This window comes from Toxotes jaculatrix, chromosome 4 (genome assembly GCF_017976425.1).
Source record: "Toxotes jaculatrix isolate fToxJac2 chromosome 4, fToxJac2.pri, whole genome shotgun sequence".
NCBI classification, from domain to species: domain Eukaryota; kingdom Metazoa; phylum Chordata; class Actinopteri; family Toxotidae; genus Toxotes; species Toxotes jaculatrix.
The window spans coordinates 9,018,799-9,040,354 of record NC_054397.1 but is presented as its reverse complement, the minus strand read 5'-3'; the positions used below and the strand labels follow the sequence as shown (position 1 = coordinate 9,040,354).

Below are 21,556 nucleotides of genomic sequence, written 5' to 3'. Positions count from 1 at the left end.
TAGAATTTGTTAGCATGATAAAGTAATTATTATTGCTCATAAACAAATAAAAAAAACTGTAAAAGTAATAGAAATTCTGTGATAAAAACTCATTCCATATATCCTGTGCTAATACATTACGTTTATTTTTATCGAATATGTACAAGCTAGAGCTCAGGGATTTGTAATTCAGTATTCAAGAATGTCTGAATGCAAACCACTGTGTATGTATCACACTGAACTTGTATGTAATGTGTTAATGGAGCTGGTGCTGACACGATTTTGCACCCTGATTAATGCCATACTAAAGGTCACAGGTGTATTGTACAAGCTGTAGTAAAAAACATAACAGCATCATCGCAAACAACATTTATTGCTTCGCTCCAGATTATACCTTATTATACCAATTTTTCCACTGAGAGAACTCCAACATACAGTCTATTGCCAGTGAAGTAGTGTCTATATTTATACATTAATAGTTTGTATTAATATTTTAATTTGTGGTTCCAAATAAATGGTATTTGGAGTTTGTGAAAAGAGGTTTTAAAACAGTACAGTAGCAGGATTTTTAGCCAAATGATACAGGTGTGATCACCATTAAGGTTCATGCTGGTCTAAGCCTCCCAGTAAAAGCAGCAAGAGCCCCAACAACAGGCACAGCTGTAGCCTGCCTATTCCAGGACTGAGGACACTCGACACCAAGTGGTTCCAGTTTCAGCTTCTTATAATAGGCTTGTTTGCATGTTAAAGGCACTTTGCCACAGGGCTTGAGCTTTAGATCCCTGATCGCTGTCAAACTCTTAAGATTCTTCACCCTTACCCTCGGCTGATAGCACTTCACCTACGCAAACAGTGGTCATAACCTATTTACTACTGCTAGAGACCCCCTACTACTTCAAACTGGAACTGGAACCACTGAAAGCGAGACGGTATCACAATATGAAAAAACGAATTGGTGAACATTTAATGTTAGGTGTGTGACTAATGAAGTTTTGTTTTGCATTATATGACCTTAGGTTTTATTTTAGAGCAGCCATAAAGGATCATGCTTGCAGATAAGATTGTGATCCTAAAAAAAATCATAAAACTGCAGGAGTTGCTAACTATATTTCATAGCCTAACAGAATTCCATTTTGGATTGCACATTTTATTTTTTGTTCAGGGTGGTAAGTTTAAATTATTTATACATCATGAATATTCATCTCAGACGATACTGCACATACTACTCCCGGAAAGCAACTCACAACATGCTGTCTAGAGATGTCACTCTGATGTATCTGCATGCTCGTCAACATTAATACAGCTCTGCTGCTGTTTTTAAAAACAAAATAGTTGCATAAATAAAATAATTTATGCAAAAATAATAATTGACATCCAAATGTTAAAACATTCAGTTAATCTTTCAAATTTTTCTGAGACACAGGTGAATGTGCTTTCATCACGCACTGACCTACTGAGGACCTCCATGCTGCAAGAGGGGCTGACATCAAGATGGTTGAGGTGCGAGGAAGTGTCTGGGGTGTGTTGGCAGGTCAGAGGTACGGGAGTCGTCTCCATCGCCTCTGGACTAGGGCTCCTCAGCTCAGAGGTCAGGGGCAAAACTATTGGTATGGAGAGAGGCCTCGCACGAGGTAACCAAGCAGAGCGACTGGGCTGAGGGACAACTTCAGGCATGCCGTCACTCTTCGCTTTCCTCACCTGTTTTATAGAGAGAGAGAGACAGAGAGAGACACCACCAACAGGTGAGTCTTGTGACAGGAAATATGAGACAGCACAGGAGGGAAATCATACTCTGCTAACATTTCTGCACAGTCAAGCTCATACAAACACACACACACACATACACGGAAAAGCACACTGGAGCTTTCACCCTTTGCTCAGGTCACTATAAAACATGCATTCGAGGATATTCTTCAGTGAGGCAGAGAGGAATTAAAGAACAAAAAAGAGAACACAAAAGAGGCAAGGGGAAAAAGAGGTTAGCTTATAAAACTGTAAGGTTAGACTGATGTTTGTCTTACCGTGCTGACCCTGAGTGGGTATAAACAACGTGAACCGCCGACTGTAGTGTAGGAGAAGAACCTTAACCTAATTACAGCCACATTTTGAAAAGTACCCTTCTGCATTCTTGCAGAGTTTCAGCCAAGGAAACCTGAGAGAAGTGTTAAAGAATGTGTCAAGAAGCTTTCTCTTAGTATATATGGAAAGCGCTCGTATGGTTGCCCATGTATAATGATGCCAAATAGCCAGCTGGCTGTGGTAAACAGGGTATGAAATGGGTCTGACGGCAGCAGCTTAAGTATTGATAACAGACAAAAACACCCAATGCAAAAAGAGGTTTGCCAATGTCTGTCTGTTGGTAGAATTAAAAGCCTTACTTTTTTCTTTGCACCAATTATCAGCAGAACATTTCCATTTGAGGTTTAACTTAATGGGTTGTTCTAAAATCTATGGATGCTGCCTCCATTAAGTCATTTAGTCACTGGTGCACTTAATGGGTGAATCTTTGGGAACATAATTAGCTCCACGAGCTTCTTTAGCTAAACCCAGTATGGATTTTGCCCCCCGGGGCTTTGTAATTGATTTGGCTAAATTTGTCATTCACAGAAAACCACAGAGGAGAAAAAAGGAGATTAAAAAAGGGGAAAAGAATGTGGACATTAGCTTTCTTTCAGGGGGTTGGGGCCTGTTTCATCATGATATGAGGAGATATCATGGAGACACCATGGACAAGCCCCCAATCCAGGTAGAAACAAATGTTTTAACATTGGACTTTAGCAGCATTGGTGAGATGGTTCTGTCATCTTTACTGGTCTGTGCTGTTAGGTTTTTCTGATTATGTGTTTTGTTTATGTCTTATTTTGCTTTATAAGGAAAATTAATTGAAACTTTAATATGGAAGAAAAAAGTAAGTAGATAGATAGAACTCCAGGTCAGTTTCAACCTGCCATGCTGCCTCCATTCCTGGGTCTCACTTTCAGCCCATGCATAAAAAAGAGCTCAAGCAGAGCTTAACAGACCAGATGGCAAAGAAGTCTGACAGATCGAAATGACTATGTGACCTGATTTCAAAAATCTAAAAAGACTGTGAGGTAAACCAAATAAAACATTCAGAAATTTTACTTTGGTGTACTTTCTTGCAAGTGATCTGCTACAATGAAAAGGCAGTTGCAGCTAGCCTTAAAACAACCTATACCTAACTGATCTCTATTCACTGACTGGTGACAGCTCTTTTCACAGTCTAGTTTTGTCCAGTTTTTCAGAGGCATGTGTGCAATGTGATCCATACCTGTTCTTCTTTGCGCAACCACCACAAACACTTTCACTAGACTCCTATAAATAGTTGTTGTTAATAGAAGCACTTTTGCTCAAAAGGAGAAAAGCCAATGTTTGCCTATTTTGAAAAAAGCATTAGAATTTCCCCACAGTGCTACCATAGCAACAGAAATGTCTCATTAACCATATTAATTCAACAACAAGGATTTTACTCTAATATCTGTGTGCTATTTAGGAGTCCAGGGCTCATGGATTGGAACATCTGTTTGTTTTCACAATATCACAACTTCCCCTTTGATCACACATTCATCCTTTTTAATAACAGGTGCATCATAAATCAAACAGATACAAAAGACACGTTTAGGGCTCCCTGGGCTGTCTGTGGGTGTGTTTGTTTGTTTGGGAGTGTTTCTCTTACAACTATACCTGACCTGAGGCAGACAAATACTGTACAAATTACAGACTTACGACACACCTCACAGTGCCAAAGCACCAGCCATGCTGTGTAGCTCTGGTAGTGATGTGTGAGAGGTGAGCAATCTAAAAATTACACTTTTAACTGTATTTGTCTTTAGCTGCAGCACTTATCAAGGCCACATTTGTGCTCGGTCTGGCCTTGAGAGTGAAATGTTTTTTTCTAGAAAAGGTTCAGCAGGAGTGTTTGGGAAATGTAGCTATAAAAGTTAATATTTATAGTGATGATGAATCACTTTGATAAATGATTAAGAAGGTCAAGCAATTTACTGCAAACACCATTTTCATTTTCATAGGAAGTGGGCGGTTTCTGTTGATCTCTTGGTGTCAGCTCAAGTTTATATGTTAAGTGTTTCAAAGGCTCCTAACAAGCTCCTGACAAGACTGTTGATCAGGTCATATCAACACCAGTTTACCGCTGATGGCAGTGTGTTGCTATAGCAACCTCTTCTGGTTCAGGTCTACGGCAATTGCTGCTTAAACAGCATCGTTACATCTGCTATGTGCAAATGCCCTTGTTGGAACATTCGCTGTAGATGCTCCTTTGGTTACAGCTGCTTCATGCTTTCTGACTTATAGTTCAGTAGAGTTTGGACTGTGTCCAGAATCACCTCCCTTTTACTATATTGTGCACTACCTTCACTGTCTGCCATTTGTGTGTACATTTATCCACTACACGGTGCCTTCAAAAACTCCAGTGTACATATCTACAAGTGCAGTGAGGGCAGAGGGGCTAATTTTAAGTAATTTCAGGTATTTAAAAAACATCTTAAGCTTTACATACCAGCTCTGTTAAAACCAAATGTTTTTTTTTTTTCACTGACTACTGTGGGAAGGAAGCATTCTTAATCAGCAGATGTTTTTACTCTCCTGAGATTATTTTGCTGTCAGTCAGCATTTCTTTTATCTCTACAGTGACACTGGTATTGATATGTACACCACATTTATGGCGTCAGATCTTTTTTCAAAACTGCATTTGAAACAGCCACAGAACCATCATTTCAGTCTTTGTTGGCAAACTGAAGCCAACCTCAGAGAAATTACTCATAAACAAATTAACATAAACACAGCAAATCTGCATTTATGTGACATCAAAGGTTCTGAGATTAAAACTTAACAAAGTGTAATTTATGTATGTATAAATGTGGCTCTCTTTCATGTCTTTTGATTTAAACAAAGGCATCCAGAGCACAATGTCTAAAACATGCACACAAACTAATTTCCAAGCTTTAAATCCACTCAAATCCACGGTCAAACAGTTTTTGCAGCAGGGCTCATCTGTAATAAGACCACAACAGAGTTGTTGGAGCATAACGTAGTCCATGTTTGTCTCTCACTGCAAATAAGCGTGTTGTTGTTTCCTGCAGCAGATTTCCTTTATCAAATCACATCATGTGACTGAGCAGCGAGGCCACAGGCATCAGAGGCTGTCTGAGAGATGACCTCAGGCTAATCAGCACCAAGGCAGTACGGCAGATAAGAAAGCAGGAAGTATTTATTGGAAAGGGTGAGAAATAGGCTGTAGTAGACCATTAGACTAGCCCCTTAAACGACAGCAATTAATCACACTGACAGTAACCAACTTTTAATTTTCTGTACCTTCTTCTTCCTTGGTCTTGCCTTCGGAGTGTTGGTGGAGGATTTGTTCACAAGCTCTGCATTTTCTGATATGTTTGCTTGTCCAACCTTGGAAAGTGCATAGAAAAGAAAATGAGAGTAAGAAAAAAGAAAATAAACTTTAAAAACACATTTAAATGTTTACTGCAGCATGAAGAATGTGATCAGTTATACAGCCATGACTATTTTAAACAACCAGGAAAATCTGAGTGAATAAAATAAAGTTGAGCTACAAGATGATACTAATCAACTTGCTGCATGTTGTCTTAAATTTTGACAAAATTTAACATGCTACAGTAGCTGCCATTTGGAAAATAAAATCAAATGTTTTATCTGCACCAACCACATATAAAAATAAAAATATAAACACTCCTGAAGTGCTCGAGATCTTTGCACTAGTTCTGAGTCAGACTAATCTGTGTGAAAGTAAACGCTAATTTGAACAGTGCTATTTTTAAATCTGTATCATGAGAACAAATGATAAGTTAAAAAGGTCATCATCTATTCACATTGAGTGACCTCAAATACCATTCCAAGCAGTATAGACAAGTCAGCTGACACTGATAACATCTTTAAAGCTCAAAGAAACCCACACAGACGCACACAGAAATGGCTTTGGTGTTGGAAAACAGCTTTTCCAAAACATGCCCATCTTATGTTAATCACGTCACACAGATCACATGGTTGGTGTTAAAAAGGGCTATGTAAGGGAGTTTGAAGGGTTCAAGCAAGTTTGACCTGGGAATGTCATGCAAAAACAACAACACTGCATTTCACAACAGACAAACTCAGACATAACAGATACACAGAAGAACATTAACATATAAACAAAGATGCACACATGCAGGCATGCTACTGAAAAGCAGAGCACGCACTTTCATCCTGGGAACTGGTGTCGGGGACTTCTTTACGTCTGTATCTGTCACGTGCACCTCCTGGGACTGGAAAGAGGACAAAGAAGATGGTCATTCTTTGTATTTGTAATCCATGTCTTACATACAGTAGAGTAAAGAAGGTAACAACAAATCATGTTTAACAGAGGCCAGGAGGCTTTGTTCTCTAGTTATTATTATTGTAACTATACCCTCAAATGTACCATAGTGATTAAATTTCTTTTTACAATCAGGGAGGTATTTTAGAGGGACTCCTGGGTATTTGTGTTCTACTTTTGCTTTTCTTCTGAGAGCCCTAACAACAGGGTTCAGTACAGATTTAAATAAGTTGACATCGTCAAACGCATACACTCACATAAACACTTTCATGTACACCTCCTGCTCGTCAGCACTTAGTGACTGAAGGTAAAGGCAACACCAGTGATCATATGTGCTGCGTTCAAAGGCATCAAGAGGAAGGCCAGGAGGTGAGGGGCCTCCTCAGGCTGTGTGTATGCGTGTGCATATGTGCTAGTGTTTTTGTGTATGTGTGCATGTTTGTGTGTAAGACGATCTTATCTGACTGAGGGGTTTCCCATGGGTCAGCGGGGTCTCATGTGGCAGTGCCCTTACAGGCATTCACAACACAGCACAGACATTTGCGACTAAAAATGTTATCACAAAAAAATATCAATACATCGTGAAAGTGTTTCCAGATTTAATTTTACATGCAACAAGCAATCTGGACCTTTGGATTTCATGTGCTCAGCTTGCATGTGATTGCCTGATTTCTAAAATGATTAACATCTTCAGCAGTCTTTCTTGCATCGTAAGCACCGTGTCACATGGGAACCAGACCCCTCATGTTTGATGACATTAAAAATGGCAGGAGAGGTACCCCATGAGAGATGAGAGGTCAAACACATGGGGAGCTAAATACCTTGATCACTGCCTGGTCACCCCACTGTGGCATCAGATGGCCTAAGTCACGTTTCACGCCAAAAACACAATCATCAATCAACAATCAAGGTGTTGTCTATAGACTGTGGTGAAGGATGTCTTTCCAATTGTAGAAATTCGGACAAGGTTTTGCCTTTCCACTTGTGAAATGATAGTTGAAAAGATACTCATACTGCAGCTGTTGCAGCAGTAAATATTCCTCTCATTTCACCTTCTTCTCTGGACTGGAACAAGTTTCAATTTATTGGATGTTGTGCTACCACTTTCTTATGGCATTTTGAAAATAAATAATTCTAAAGTCATGAAAGATGTTAAGTGTGTCATGCTAACTGAGATGGTCAGTGTGTCTCTGTTTGCACTGTCAGCTTCACTGTCAGAGATTCTAGGTCCTGTCTGTGGTGAGTCTGCTTGTTTTCCTTCTTTTCACGTAAGGTCTCTCTTGGTAAAACATGCAAGAGTTTGATATTTTTACACGGTCACAGCAACCATCAAGGACACTGAAGGCATGTCCTTGGTATTTTTTTCCGGGAATTAAAAATAACCAAAATATTTAAAATTTTGGTTTTAGTTTTCATTGTCTGGTCAAACATTTTCTGAGGAAGGGTGACTGAATTCCTATTTATTTCTAAAGCATGAAAAAAATGAAATTGTATTAGAATTAAATAATAATCTAAAGCAATCGACAAAATTCTTCATGTATTTTAATACAACTTTAACCAGAATCTAAGATCACACAACTGTAATGACTTTAAGATGGATGCGTTGTTGTGCTTGGTTCGTTTTTTGCAGCTATACTTTCCTCAGGTAACTGCCCAGAAAACCGGCAGACCAGACAAGTCAGTTGATCAATAAAGACATCAGCCATAGAGGCAGTAAATATAAGATCAATATGTGAATCAATTTTAGCTTGACATCATGTTAGCCTGTATTTATAAACCTTCACTCCTCCACATGGATGGGCAGAGGATGAGGTCATAGGGCAGAAAGTGCATGGGCACAACATGTGACTCACAGTTGGCTGTCTTTACCAGTTGCACTACACTGTATGAACCACTGGCGCAGATCTGTTCCATATAAATATTAGCACCTGGTCTTCCAATCAGTATACCTTGACAACGATGAGGGTTGACAGTTCTTCCGTGCAGCTTTCTTTTTCTTTGTCTGTCTCAAATATATTGCTGTAGTTCTGGATGAGCTTGACCATTATCTTGTTACAAATGTTTTGGTCCTTCATTGCTTCAAAACCTGGAGCCACGCTGGAAAAGAAGAAGAGAAGAGACAAGACGCAACAATAAAAAGCAAATGGATGAGGTTTCATCAGAGCAGAAATTCAGCTGAGAATGTGTTTTGCTCTGCTGCATTAAACAACTATGGTTCAACAGTGATTCTGATTTGAGAGTGATACAGAAATTGAAAGTTAGTCATCACTTGGTGATGAACCCGATTAATATAGCAGAATTCAGCTGCCCCCTTTAAGTATAATGTCTGATGCCACTGAGTTGTTACTGGCCAGCTGTGTGAGATGTACACTTGGTTGTGGGCATAAATGCAGGCCTAATTATATAACATCAACTGACACAGATACACAAGTATAGACTATGATGAAGAGAGCAGGCTGTACATGTGAAACTGTATCCAGAACAGTCTTTTTTTTTTCTATTCACTCCAGTGAGACTTGATATATTTTCTGTGCAGGGTTCCCAAGCTTGAACACCCTGGTTTATTTCTGGAAATGTCCACCAGTCACTAGTCTGGAGAACAGTGCAGCTGTATGTCGGGAAATGGAAGAGCATGAGCTGTAACATACTGTCCATCATAAAAAGACTAGTAAGAACAGAGATACTTATCTCAGCAGCTGCAGGGATGCACATGAAGCCAATGACTGCATCATTTATTTATGAACGTTGGAGTAATATTTGAAAACACATTAAGGGCAGACTGTTTTCCATGTCATATGACATTTACTTCAAAATTGTTCACTAGACTCAATTAGTGCTCTTAACCTATAGAATGTGACCTTTGATTAATATGATGTCAGACTTTGAAGACTAAAACATATGATTTCAGAGCTTATTGCAGATCAAAAGGTGCATCATCATCATCATCTTTTGTTCATTTTGTGAACCACAGAAGAAACCAGCATTCACTCGGTTCTTCCTAAAATAGTGGCAGAGCAGTTTAAACACAGGTATCTGAGAAAATATTAAGATCATAATGGAACACTTAGGATCAAGCTCTGGATTCAGGAATATCACTCGCAGACATTTTATACTGTGAAGCATTATGATTGTAGTTTCTCCAAATAAGCTGCAGCACCACCTGCTGGCCAAACGTTTTGGCAGAAACAAAGAACAGAGGGAATTTACAGCAGCCATGTGCTCAATATGTACTCTCACTTTTATGTAAATATTTTTGGATTCACTTGTATTTATTTGCCTGTTCTTGATTGATTAATGTACTTATATCTTTCCCCAATACTGGCACTTCAGTATCAAAAATCAGTTTCCAATTTGAAACAGACCTATTCTGTTTTAAGAATAGGTCAAAACTAGGTGAAGGGAGACACCCTGACTTGAGGTTCATTATCTTACTCAGTATCTACTGTGTGTTATAAGAGTGGAACCACTCTACCTGTCCTTCTGTTCTGGCGTATGAAACCAATGTTTAATTTCTGGCTCACGAAACAGAAATAGTGCAAAGATGATTGAATCCTTCAGCATCAGTTATCATGACTGTCTGCCAGCCTATTTTTTTCCAGACAAAGTCAAGCTGACTTACTGTGTTACTGTTATTTCAGGAATGCAACAAACATAATTTACAAAGGTCAAGATACCAAACTTGCCAAAACTGTCAGGAATGTCAATTATGTTCTTCAAGGATATGAAGACACTAAAGTAGGCCTGTATGAATAACTGAAAAATGTTATGAATACATTTAGTTTTGTCAGGTGGGCTCCTATGCCTCTGAGCATGAATCAATAAAACATATGCTGCAATCTCAAGCTTTGAGAATTCACAGCCAAAGACCACCTTTAAAGCTGCACTGTGGTGGCTGTGATTAATGTAACATGAAAGGTGTTGCTTGTAAACTCTAGAAATTCTCCTCAGTCCGATTTTTTGCCTCTTTCAGCTCGTCTTCAGCTTGTCTTGGTTTTCCAACCAACAACTGTACTGTTTTTGTTTATTCACCAGCTGCTGCAGGGAGCCGTTTTCAGTTCCCCCAGGTACACTTGTGCACAGAACCCTAGACTGTAATCCTAGATGGAAACGATGTTGAGATAAGAGCTCTATGGGGGCCAAACCATCTGTTGCAGGACTCCTTGTTCTTCTTGTCACTCAAAAATAGTTCTTTATGACTGTGGTTGCATATTTGTGGTCATTGTCGTGATGCAGAAAGAATTCAGAACCTATCCGATGCCTCCCTCCCTAATACTATTGTGTGATGGATAAGAATTGAAACATCTGAAGTGCCTAAAGCTTTTGCACAGTGTGTGGTATATGATAATAAGTAATGGTGACACTGGTCCACTGATGTTTATTTTGAATGCTCGACAACATGTATCCTCAAAATAGCTTAAACTCACTGGAAGACACTGGGTCCAAACACAGTGGCAAGGTTGAGGGCAGTCATGCGGTTCTCTTTGTGGTTGCACTCCACAAGGGTGAGGAAGTGGCAGAGGTAACGAAGGAGGCTGTGGTGGACATCTGGAAGCTGCTGGAGAAGGTCTCTAATATCTGACGAGGAGCCATCATCACTGCATTCTATAGACACACAACATATCAGAGCAGGTCAAAGCGTGGGATGGTGGTTACAGCTGTTTTGCATTCAGAAAAAAATTGATATTTAATACAGTTCAATAAAATAAAAGCTGATGCATGCTGTAGTGCTCCAACAAATGTGAACACCTTTGATTAGTGGTGAGGAACTGGATTTCCTTTGAAGCACAATATGCAAAACATAAATAGACTTTTAGTAAACAGTGTTCAAATCCTAAGTTTAGTAAATAGTTTCACGGCCAGTCTCCAGCAGGCAGTGATCGCTCCATCCACCTGCTCTCTGTGGTATATAATCTAAAGTTGTGGTGACTAGTAATACGTGAGCATTAGAGCAAAGAGCCTGAAAATATGTTGATGCTATTACTCAGGATACATAATTGGGTCAGAGTTGGATAAACGGATATGGCTACTGATCCTGAATGACTGAGTGACGCAAACGTTGCCAGTGTGTGTGCACGTATGCATGTGTGTACGTCTGTCTGAATATGTAGAGGGGGAGAGGGGAATAATGGCTTAAAGCACTCACAGCTGCTATTGTTGCCCATGTGTAAAGATCAGATTGTGTGCGTGTGTGTGCACAAGTGTGTAAAGTACATGGTTGCTTTGTTGGGGGGGCGCTTTCAAACCATTTATCAGACATTTATTAGACAAACCCTAAAACCACTTCACGCACATACAAAGAATATGTAGAGGCCACTTAAACAAATATGCTGCACATCAAAACACAAGTCAACATAAAGCCAGACAATCAGAGGACCAAATCACTGCACAGAATTACATATGCTGTGTGGACATACAGCGAGACAAAATATCCAGTCAGCGGCAGTTCTCTGGGTGAAAATACGTGGTTGATGCCAAAGATCGGAGGAGAATGGACAGAAAGGCAACAGTAACTCAATTAACTACTCGTTACAACCAAGGTCTGCAGCGGAGCATCCCTGAACGCACAACACGTTGTGTTGGGGGGTGGGGGGACTGGTTGTAGTTTTCAGCACTGAGGATCACTTCCGCGTTCAAAAAGCTGCAGTTCTCCATTGACCGCCATGTTAAAATAGCCAACTCTACAGCCTAAAAAATATTTACGGCCTGTAAGATAGTTTCCACCTCCGTGAACACTGTGGTACTTTTTTTGTACCAGAACCGTTTTAGTGTTATTTAGGCTTAAAATTCTTACATAAATTGGGGCGTGGTTACGTTTAGTGACAGCCCCTTAGACAGACACTGGCAGTTAGCTCTTCGCTAAAGCATCGGTTGGCTAGGCGGCTACATCCAGAGGCTTCCGGCTACCTCTAGCTGTTGACAGGGGCTGCAGTGTCGGTGTTTGTTTGCCAATGTTCGGATAAATTTTTGTGACGATATGGCTTGTTGTAGTGGACTGTACTAACCGACTGTCGTAGGAGTCTGTGTTGCAGTTTTTTCGGTAAGTAAATATCTCACTAATTTACCTGGATGTTTGCGCTAATTAGCATGTATTAGCATATTTTGCCGCTAGCTTATGACTTAATTGCCGATTTATGGTCGCTGCTGATACAGATTTACATTTTTCTACGACATTGTATGGACAGAGAAGCTCCGTCAGCGAGCGGCTGCTGTTGTTTGTGTGCTGCTGTAACTGTAAGTGAATAGTGGATGGAGGCTGCGGTGAAAGCCGGTAAATATTAAATATTGCTCTCAGCTAAGTGGCCGGGTTCTCGGCCGACTGACCCCGGCTGACCTGTAGAGTAACAAAAATGAAAAGTACACTCTCACTAAAATCCAAGATGGCGCAGCTCAAATGCCTATGGTTTGGTCACAAAACCGACTCCCCGAAACCAGTGGGTGAGGTCACGGGTGCTACGTCCATGTCTTGTACAGTCTATGGTCGAAATGAAGACGAGAAAACTGAGGCTACAGTTCACATGGGTTCACTGAAATCGGAATTTGGCGTGAACAACATGAAAGCATGGATTCATCCTGCCGTGTACCAACGGTTGAAGCTGCTACTGGTGGTGTAATGGTGTCGGGGATATTTCACTTTAGGCGCCTTAGTATCAACTGCGCATCGTTTAAACGCCACAGCCTACGTGAGTGTTGTTGCTGACCATGTCAATCCCTCTATGATCACAGATTACCCATGATCTGATGGCTGCTTCCAGCAGGATAACGCGCGATGCCTCAAAAGTTCAAATCATCTCAAACTGGCTGACACATGACAGTGAGTTCACTGTACTCAAGGCAAGAGGGAGTCCAGCCCGATACTAGCAAGGTGTACTTAATAAAGTGGCAGGTGAGTGTATATATATACACACACACACACACACACACAAAATTGTTTAAACTGAGAGAAACGATTGGACAGATTTGGAAATAAACTGGGAGAAATGGATGAACTGTGTTCGGACGTTTAATAGTGAACTTTCTCATACTAAACTGGTAAACTCAGCCTATGTTACTCTGTATATTTAGCTGCAAAAGCATGGATAATCGTATACTAAGTATTTGCAGCAGCTGTACAGAATGTAAAGTGGAAAATGCAGACAAAAAAATTGTGAGATATTAGAATGCACCTCAGGATTTGAACTGCCCATATGAGATTATTATTTTGCCTTGACAGCATAATTTCATCCACTACATGAAATTTGTTAATCAACATGGTTCTCCAAAAAAGTGTGGGGCAGTATGCCACCCATTAGCAAAAGACTGTTTAGGGCTGCAACTAGTGTTATTTTTGTTAATTTCATCTGTCCATTTTTTTTTATTAACTAGTTTATCATTAAGTATATAACTGTTTAAAAAAACTGACCTTCACAACTTCCCAGAACTCAGTGTGATGTCTATAATTGGCAAATTTTTAACTTGCAAGAATCCTCTTTTCAGTTTCAGTCACTTAAGATGATATTAAACTGCAGGAAGCAGAGATTCACATCACATTCGCAAGGGCATAAACAGACAGATATCTGTCCATCAAATTATAAATTAATGCATAGACGATATGACCTTAGTATAGCACTTTTACAGTTATTGTTTGAACCCTTGTGATATGAAGCTGGATAGCATACTTTTTTACTCATTTGATTCAGATCACAGAACAAATTTCCTTATGGGGACAAGTGAAGTATATCTTGACCTTGGCAGGTGCAAATATAGTTGCTCTATGAGTGTTTTCTCCCTGAACTGTTTGTGAGTGAGCATACTTCCAACACATTAAGCTGCAAATCTGCAAATCCATCCATTCATCATACACCTCAACTGTTTTTAATTTTGCTAAATACTGGCAAGGAGGCCCAAGCAATTTCAAAAGGACACTTTTTTTTTGTAGTTATGGCCAAGTGCTGCACCAAAGAGTGGTTTTCTAATGCAGCCTTTGGCTGAAGGCCCTGCAAAATAGGCTGATATTTTTGTGGTCTGTGAGGGCAAAACGAACACTGCAGCCAAAATATACTCTCCTCTCTCTTTAAACAGATTAAACCCTGTGATGGAGGAGAGCAGAGAGTGAGCTCAGACACTTCACCTGCCAAATGACTCACTTTACCTTTTATGACCTCCAAGAGTATTGACAGATGTATGAGGTCCATCACTCCTGTAATCACAGACTCTCTCTCTTACTTACACACACACACACACACTTAATTCAGCAGAAGCTTTGAGAGCCTGGTGCAGATGACTGCAGTGCTAATAGTCAATTTCATCACCTAAAGATAGCTTTGCTTATCATCCAATTGGAGTCATGACCCAGATATTCACTACACATGTGGGGGTATTAATATCACATTGTGGATTTGGGATGTTGTTCAGGATAGATATCACATAATGGTTGTAAAAATTTAAAACTGGTCTACTCAAATTGGTGGTATAATTTTAGAACCAAAAATAAGCAAGCAACAGTTAAAAAATAAGCACATCAGGTGGAAACAAACAGAAATCTTCTCTTACCTTGGTAATGATGTATCAGTGCTTGTTGGACTGTTGAGTCTACCAGACCCTCTGGTAGGTCTCTGAGATACTGTTTAAGCAAACTGGCCACTGTACATGTATCAGATTCAGAGAGAAAGTCCACTTCCTCGCCACCCTCCAGCCGCTGTTTCAGGGTCTCCACAGCCCGGACATTTCCATTTACTCTGAACAGACCCTCCTGGTGTAGGCCTGGAGGAAAGTCAGAGAAACACTATTTAGTTACAGTTAATGTGTGTGTGTGGGATTAAAAGCCAGATTGTTATTTTACAAGCAAACAACAAATGGCTGAACGGCTTGGGTACTAACCTTACTTCCTACTTACCTAAGGAATAGTGCCTGTGAAAACAGCTAACAGTTTGTACTGTGGATTATTAAGATCAACAGGGACAGATGTTACTTTGGATTTTTTTTAAAAAATCATTTTAAATCATGGCTGGATTAACCTTGTAGGGGGACCGTGGGCAAAATTTGTTACCGAGTTCCGACTGTCCATGGCACCCAGAAACTAACCAGAAAATGTGCTAGTTTCCTGATTTTCAATGATTGTAAACTCAATTTTGAACAAAGCAACTTAACTGTTTTAACTTTGGCTTCAGAATATAATGATGGGCATATTTCACCATTTTGTGCACTGAACAAACAAACGATTATTAACGAAAATAACTGTCAGATGTGTTGATGATGAAAATAATTGTTGGTTGCGAGTTCTTTAAGACCAGGGTCACCAGATGCAAGATGGAGGACCTGTCATTACTATTCTGCTTCTGCTTTAAATTAAACCATTAAATTATCTACATAATTAAATTATGTAGACAGAAAAAAAAGTACAGACAGAAAAGGGGGCCCTGGCCACATTGCCCAGTTGTTAATCCACTCTTGGATGACATTCACCTCTGTGGTTAAGCCATAAATCTCAAAGATGGAGGTCTCCAAACCCAAGCTCTGTGTGGACCAGACAGCTTTTTTTCCCCAGAAGGTCATTTCCCCTCTATGTTTATATGAAATTGTTGGTAGCTCTGACGATATGATTGCTATATGAATCTGCCCACTGAAGCACCAAAAGAGAGACAGTTAGTCTTATGGACATCTGTCATTCTTATTATAGTCTAGCACCACTGAGGATGGGATGAAGTCAGAAATAGTGCCACAGACTCTGTCATACAGAGAAGGTTCTGCAGTTTCAGTAGCCACGAGGAAGGAGTTCTACTTTCTTTTTCTGACATCTAGTGACCAAACAGAAGAACTACAGAAAATTATAAAGTAGGTCATGCCCGTGTGTTTCCATGTTTTAGCTTTTTACCAAAAAGTATTCCTCATATTTGTGTAAATCAAGTTAAAATGGACTCACATTCATACTAAATCACAGGCTTATTTTTTGTTTAAAATATGTTATTGTTACTTTTATTGTAATGCAGTTGATGTACAGGTCAAAAGTCTGCAAAGCAAAGACACACAACAATAACACAGTGTTCTTTTTGACAATGCAGACTTGGCGGTCACTGTAATGGATTACTCAGGGAATCTTTAGTTTCATTAGTTTACTAATAGAATTTCACACTATATAGAAAATTAATAGAAGAAATGGATGCCCGAAAGTGTGAAAAACAAAATTTCTAAAACAACTTGGTTTGCAAAATGTTTAGCTGTGATGTCAAATATATATGATTTGCAGTAAATGGGCTAAAACTTGAAAGGTAAGAAAAAAGAGATAAGGTCTTTTATTTGTGGCTTTCTAAGGAAATGTCTTATTTCACACAGTAACAGAGATACTGAATGTTTGTCATGGTGTCTTTAAATATTATGTAACTGAGATCAAAGCATATAATAACTCAGTAACCCACATAGGAATTTATCAGTTGAATTATGTTACTGTATAAATGTGGGATTTGATTGTGGATTCGGTTTGAAAAAGGCTAGATTTGTAACATACAATGTTGTTTGTACCTCCACAACCATCACTATTTCTTCAACTATATAATATATAATTACTTAAAAATCAAAACTACACTAATGAAAGAGAAGGTCAGAATGGGACACTAAATTTGTTTTTCCTCACCATGCTTGCGAAGATGCTCCACCATCCTCCGCACCACCAGAGGCACACCATTCTCCATCAGGCCCTTCTCTCGCAACTCAAATAGGGATGCTCCAAACAGCTTGGTGGGCTTGGCTGCCACTGTCCTGGGTCTCAGTATGGGTATCTGGACCATCTTCTTCATGTCTTCTTTAACTTGCACTGCTGTCTTGTTGTGCTGCAGGGAGAAGAGCAGAGAGCAGCAGTCAGCCACTGACACTATGGGCACAGAGGGCTGGAGCCAGCATCAGGTTAAGCACTGCTGAGACACCTGTCCTGGAGGAAGGAGGCTCACTCTGCTCCGTTGACTAAAAGGTGTGTGTTGCAGTCTATGTATAACCTCCCGCAGTCCCACTGTCATGCACTAAAAGGACAGTGTGTGCAGGGAGCTGGGAGGAAGAGAAAGGGGAGGGCTGGCCGTGCATGTGTTGCTACGACAAATATCAGGTTGCCATGCAGCACCTTTGATTAAAGGCATTGCCAGAGTGACACGCACACCTGCACAAATAGACATACGTAGGGACATGTAGACAAACACATATATGTTCAGGGGAGGTGATGGCCAGTTGTTACTAACAACTGAAATTAATTTAATGGATAGTAAGGAAAAAAATATTAGAGAGGAGTGTGTTCTGAGAGTTGGGAAGGATCATAAGTCCAAATGCCTACATTTGGACATGAAAGGCTGGAAGATAAAAAAGGTTTTACTTCTTTTAATCTTGTGAAATATGTGTGCGTGTGTGTGTGTGCTCCAGTGGTGGAAAAAGTACTCAGATTCTTCATTTAAGGAACGCAGCAACACTAACAATGTAAAAATACTTGCATTCAAAATCTTAAGTAAAAGTATGGAAGTATTAACAGCATATTTTACTTAAAGTAAAAGTACTTCTTATGCCAAAAAGGACACCTTTGAGTGTTATATCCTATTTAATTAGCATATTATTATTGAATAATGGTATTATTATTTATGCATTGTTGTGTAAACAGCAATTTTATTATGGCAGCTGGTTGAAGTGGAACAAATTTAATTACTGTATATGCTGTTGAGTAGTTTAATATAGATCCATGCATCATATTTTTTAAACTCATTCTGTTTTTTTGCATGTAAAAACTAGTTCTGCAACTAATGATTATTTCCAGTATTGATTAATCTGGTGGTCATTTTCTTGATTAATTGATTTTTCATTTTGTACATACAATAATGTGAAATGCGTGTTGTAATTACCCACAGCTCAAGGAGACATATTCTGGTGTCTTCTTTTGTCTGACTAACAGTCCAAAACCCAAAGATATTGGGTTTATATATATTCAGTTTTAATTATGGCTGTCAAATTATATGTATTAGGGTAAAAAGTAAAATATTTCCCTCCAAAATGTAATGTAGTTAAAATTTCAAGTGAAATACTGAAGTGAGATGAGTAAATGTTCTTCCAATGTGTTAATTCACCAGCTGTTAAGTACATCTCACTTGATACCTGGCAAACAGTGCCACATGTTGTCTCTGCCTCTACATGTAGATACACAGACCATACAAAACACTCTCATTGTCTTTCTAGGAGGGTAAACACTGAGTGTACACACACTCTTCCTACAGAAACATCATCCCCATTCAATGAGGCGACATTAGGGAGAATGTGTAAATTACTGGTTCGTTTGTCACATTTACCAACAGCATGACTCAGTTCTATCTGTGTTTAGTTTGTCCAAGGACCAGACGATAGATGACACACAAACCAGAGGTAGCATTCGGACACTGTGTGAGAAAGAAAATACTTCCTGCGCTTTAGAGCAAGTTTCTCTCTTGTAGCCTTAGCTACAACTGCACCATGTGACGTATTGTCGTTCCAGAGTTCACCACTTCAAATGAGGGAACTGACCCACACAGTGAAATGAGAGGCCCTGACTGTGATCTGGTCACAATGAGGTCCACAGTGACACAGTTGTGTTACTGTGTTAGGAAGGTAAAAGTGGGTGGTGAAGAAGAAGTGCCACTCAGTTTATTCCCTATGTGGCCAATTGTTTAGACAGAATTGGTACAAGCATGTGCCACAGTAAGATGAGCTAATTAAAAACCCACCTCACAGATGGTGCTAAGATGGCTAAGGAGACAAGATCTCTACCATGGCAGATGCTCTAATGCGACATGCATCCACACTCAAATGAGCAACTGAGAAGCTTTTACAGGCAAGGGGATATGTGTTAATGGTGCTCAGTCATCCACTCCTCTCTGACAGGTACATATAAATATGCCAGTTCCCAGTGAATGTGAAATGAATTAAGTACACTTGAATTGTGATTCCCACTGCTTTATGCTTTGATGGCTACCTGAGGAGCAACAATACTCAACGTTCTAAACAGCACTGACATACAGAATTTTAATGTGATAGACCGTCTAGGTCCTCAGGTATGCCGAGATGCTAGGTCAGTATAAATAAAAGGTTTGGATAGGTGTATCTATTTTTTAAGTATGTTTTTATGATGTAGAGTTGTAAACATGGCTTTAATGATGGTTGTGCAAAAATTTTTTAACAGTTTTTCGAAGTTAACTGCATTTCTCTTGACAGTATTTTCCTTTAGATTACCCGATCATATAGTTTTTTCTATACATTGATCATGCATAACAGTCTGTTGCTGATAATAATGTTAATAGGTCACAGCAGTTTAAGTAGCAGGGGGTGAACTTTTCATGGCTGCAAATTGGCTTCAAAAGTACTACTACTGCTGCAGGTGCTGCAAGTTAAGCTGGTCTGAGCTAGGTTTAACTGTTGTGATAGGCCTTACTGAGCAGATGTCTCCCAAATCTGTCTTTACTATCATGCCCCCCCGCCACACACACACACACACACACACTTTGCCTTGGTATTGAGCTCTACACAAAAACAGATGGTAGCACACAGGTTTTCTTCACCTGTATACCTGTATCATGTATGTTATGGTGAACACATGCAGACATGAACACAGTGCATTATGTAAGAAAAAGTTGATCATAAAGATGACAATAAACAGGTCAAGGATCCAGTGAACATCAACAACACAATAAAAAAATAGTGCTTGGGGTAAGATAGCAGACCAGAAGACTCCTAGAAAACCCTAAATGTAAATGATTCCTGGACGACTGGCACATTCAACATGGCAGATGGTGCAATCAAGGACTGCCTTGACTGCCAAGGATTTCTTTTTTCTTTGTTTGGTCACGTGAGAAGTTAATGCAACAACTTACACTCCGCAAGTAAATCTGAAAGGGCTAATTTGCAGACAATATACATAGCCTAATCTGCATCCACACTTGAGTAAACTGAGCTGCAGTGTTGGACACATGTAAAACTATAAGTGTTCACTGCCAAATTTTCAGGGGTTCCATGAAGTTGTTCTTTTCACATTCAAACAGCTGCCACACAGTTTAGAGCCTGTGTGAACCGAATCAGCCAAAAATAAAGGGAAACACACACTTGCAGTATCCATTTGCCTCTATTGTTTACCAGGACAGTCTGCTGTGATTAGCCTAATAATCCTCATCCCCTCTCCCCTCCCCCATTCTTAAAATGTTTTCACACCACACTTTCTGACACTGGGAAAGAAACCTATTGTTGAGGGACTATAGTGAGAGTCTGGAAGCTAATGACTTTTGAATGTCTGCTTTCTCCCCCTTGAGTAGTGTACTTGGTTAAGATGCTTTTTTTTTTTAAACATTTCAGATCAGTTTGAGTGGATATGTCTTTTTGAAGTGTCTTCAGCTTGTTCATGAAGGGTATAGCATGCCCAAGCATGTGCCCTCCTTTCCCAACCCCCCGACCCACCCTCCTCTCTTGCGTCTCTCCTTCTAGGGGTGGCCATTAAAAGCAACTGGTAGCAAAAGCACCACAGGCACCAGAAGCAACAGCTGTTCAGCTCAAAGAAAGTACTCCCAGAGACACAGGGTTTTAAAACTTCTACAAAAACTGGTGTGTTAAAGTGATTTAATGCTTTTACAGACACAGATTCCACTTCTGTGGAAAGTGACCTCATTGCTAGATCATTGCTTGGAAAAAATTACAGGTATGGACAGGAAATGTGTAGCTTACAGTGAGTTTTCGTCCCTGCTTTTTCTGTTGTACTTTTGTACAGATATTGGCTGCTTTCTCAGTTAGTATGTATTTGTTGAGAAAAGTTACTTTTATTTAAGGAGGGGAAGATAGTTATACTGCAGGGAGCTGAGATTTTTCTCTCCTTGACATTTTAAAAAGCCATTCTGTGACTACCAGAACATCCAATACCCACATATCACAAAAGACTGTGTAGACTGACACTGAATAACACAGTCCCGTTATGCATTCTTTAGCCCTTAATCACAGGTTGAATGGGAAGTATTTCAGCCAACTTAGGCTTTGTAGCTTCTACTCACACAGATGGTCAGAGCTCCTGCCCCCATTCTCCCACAGAAGAAACGCCTGCAGAGGCTGAGATGAGGGGAAAAAATTGCTGCTGTCTTCCCTCCTCCTCTTCTGCTCACTCTGTGCCAGAACACACTTCTGAATTCTTCCCAGTGGTGGGAATCCTTTTCACCCTAAAATATGCCATAGAAATAATCCAAAACACAACACAGATAATCCACGGCG

At 39.8% G+C, this 21,556-nt stretch overlaps 1 protein-coding gene across 4 annotated transcripts in view; it reads right to left on the bottom strand.

Annotated features, from left to right (window-relative positions):
• Positions 1–21,524, bottom strand: part of fam13a (family with sequence similarity 13 member A) — a 50,835-nt gene extending 29,311 nt beyond the window's left edge. Inside the window, exons 1-8 of one of the 4 annotated variants that reach the window (XM_041036164.1) lie at positions 21,343–21,524; positions 16,944–17,139; positions 14,867–15,076; positions 10,762–10,939; positions 8,287–8,434; positions 6,222–6,287; positions 5,329–5,415; positions 1,430–1,677 (exon numbers count right to left, since the gene is read on the bottom strand). In XM_041036164.1, coding sequence (XP_040892098.1) covers positions 1,430–1,677; positions 5,329–5,415; positions 6,222–6,287; positions 8,287–8,434; positions 10,762–10,939; positions 14,867–15,076; positions 16,944–17,139; positions 21,343–21,369 — 1,160 coding nt within the window. In that variant the 5' untranslated portion in view covers positions 21,370–21,524. The remainder of the gene's footprint in view (positions 1–1,429; positions 1,678–5,328; positions 5,416–6,221; positions 6,288–8,286; positions 8,435–10,761; positions 10,940–14,866; positions 15,077–16,943; positions 17,140–21,342) is intronic. The other 3 variants (XM_041036167.1, XM_041036165.1, XM_041036166.1) reach the window with 3 other exon arrangements.
• Positions 21,525–21,556: the final 32 nt, after the last annotated feature.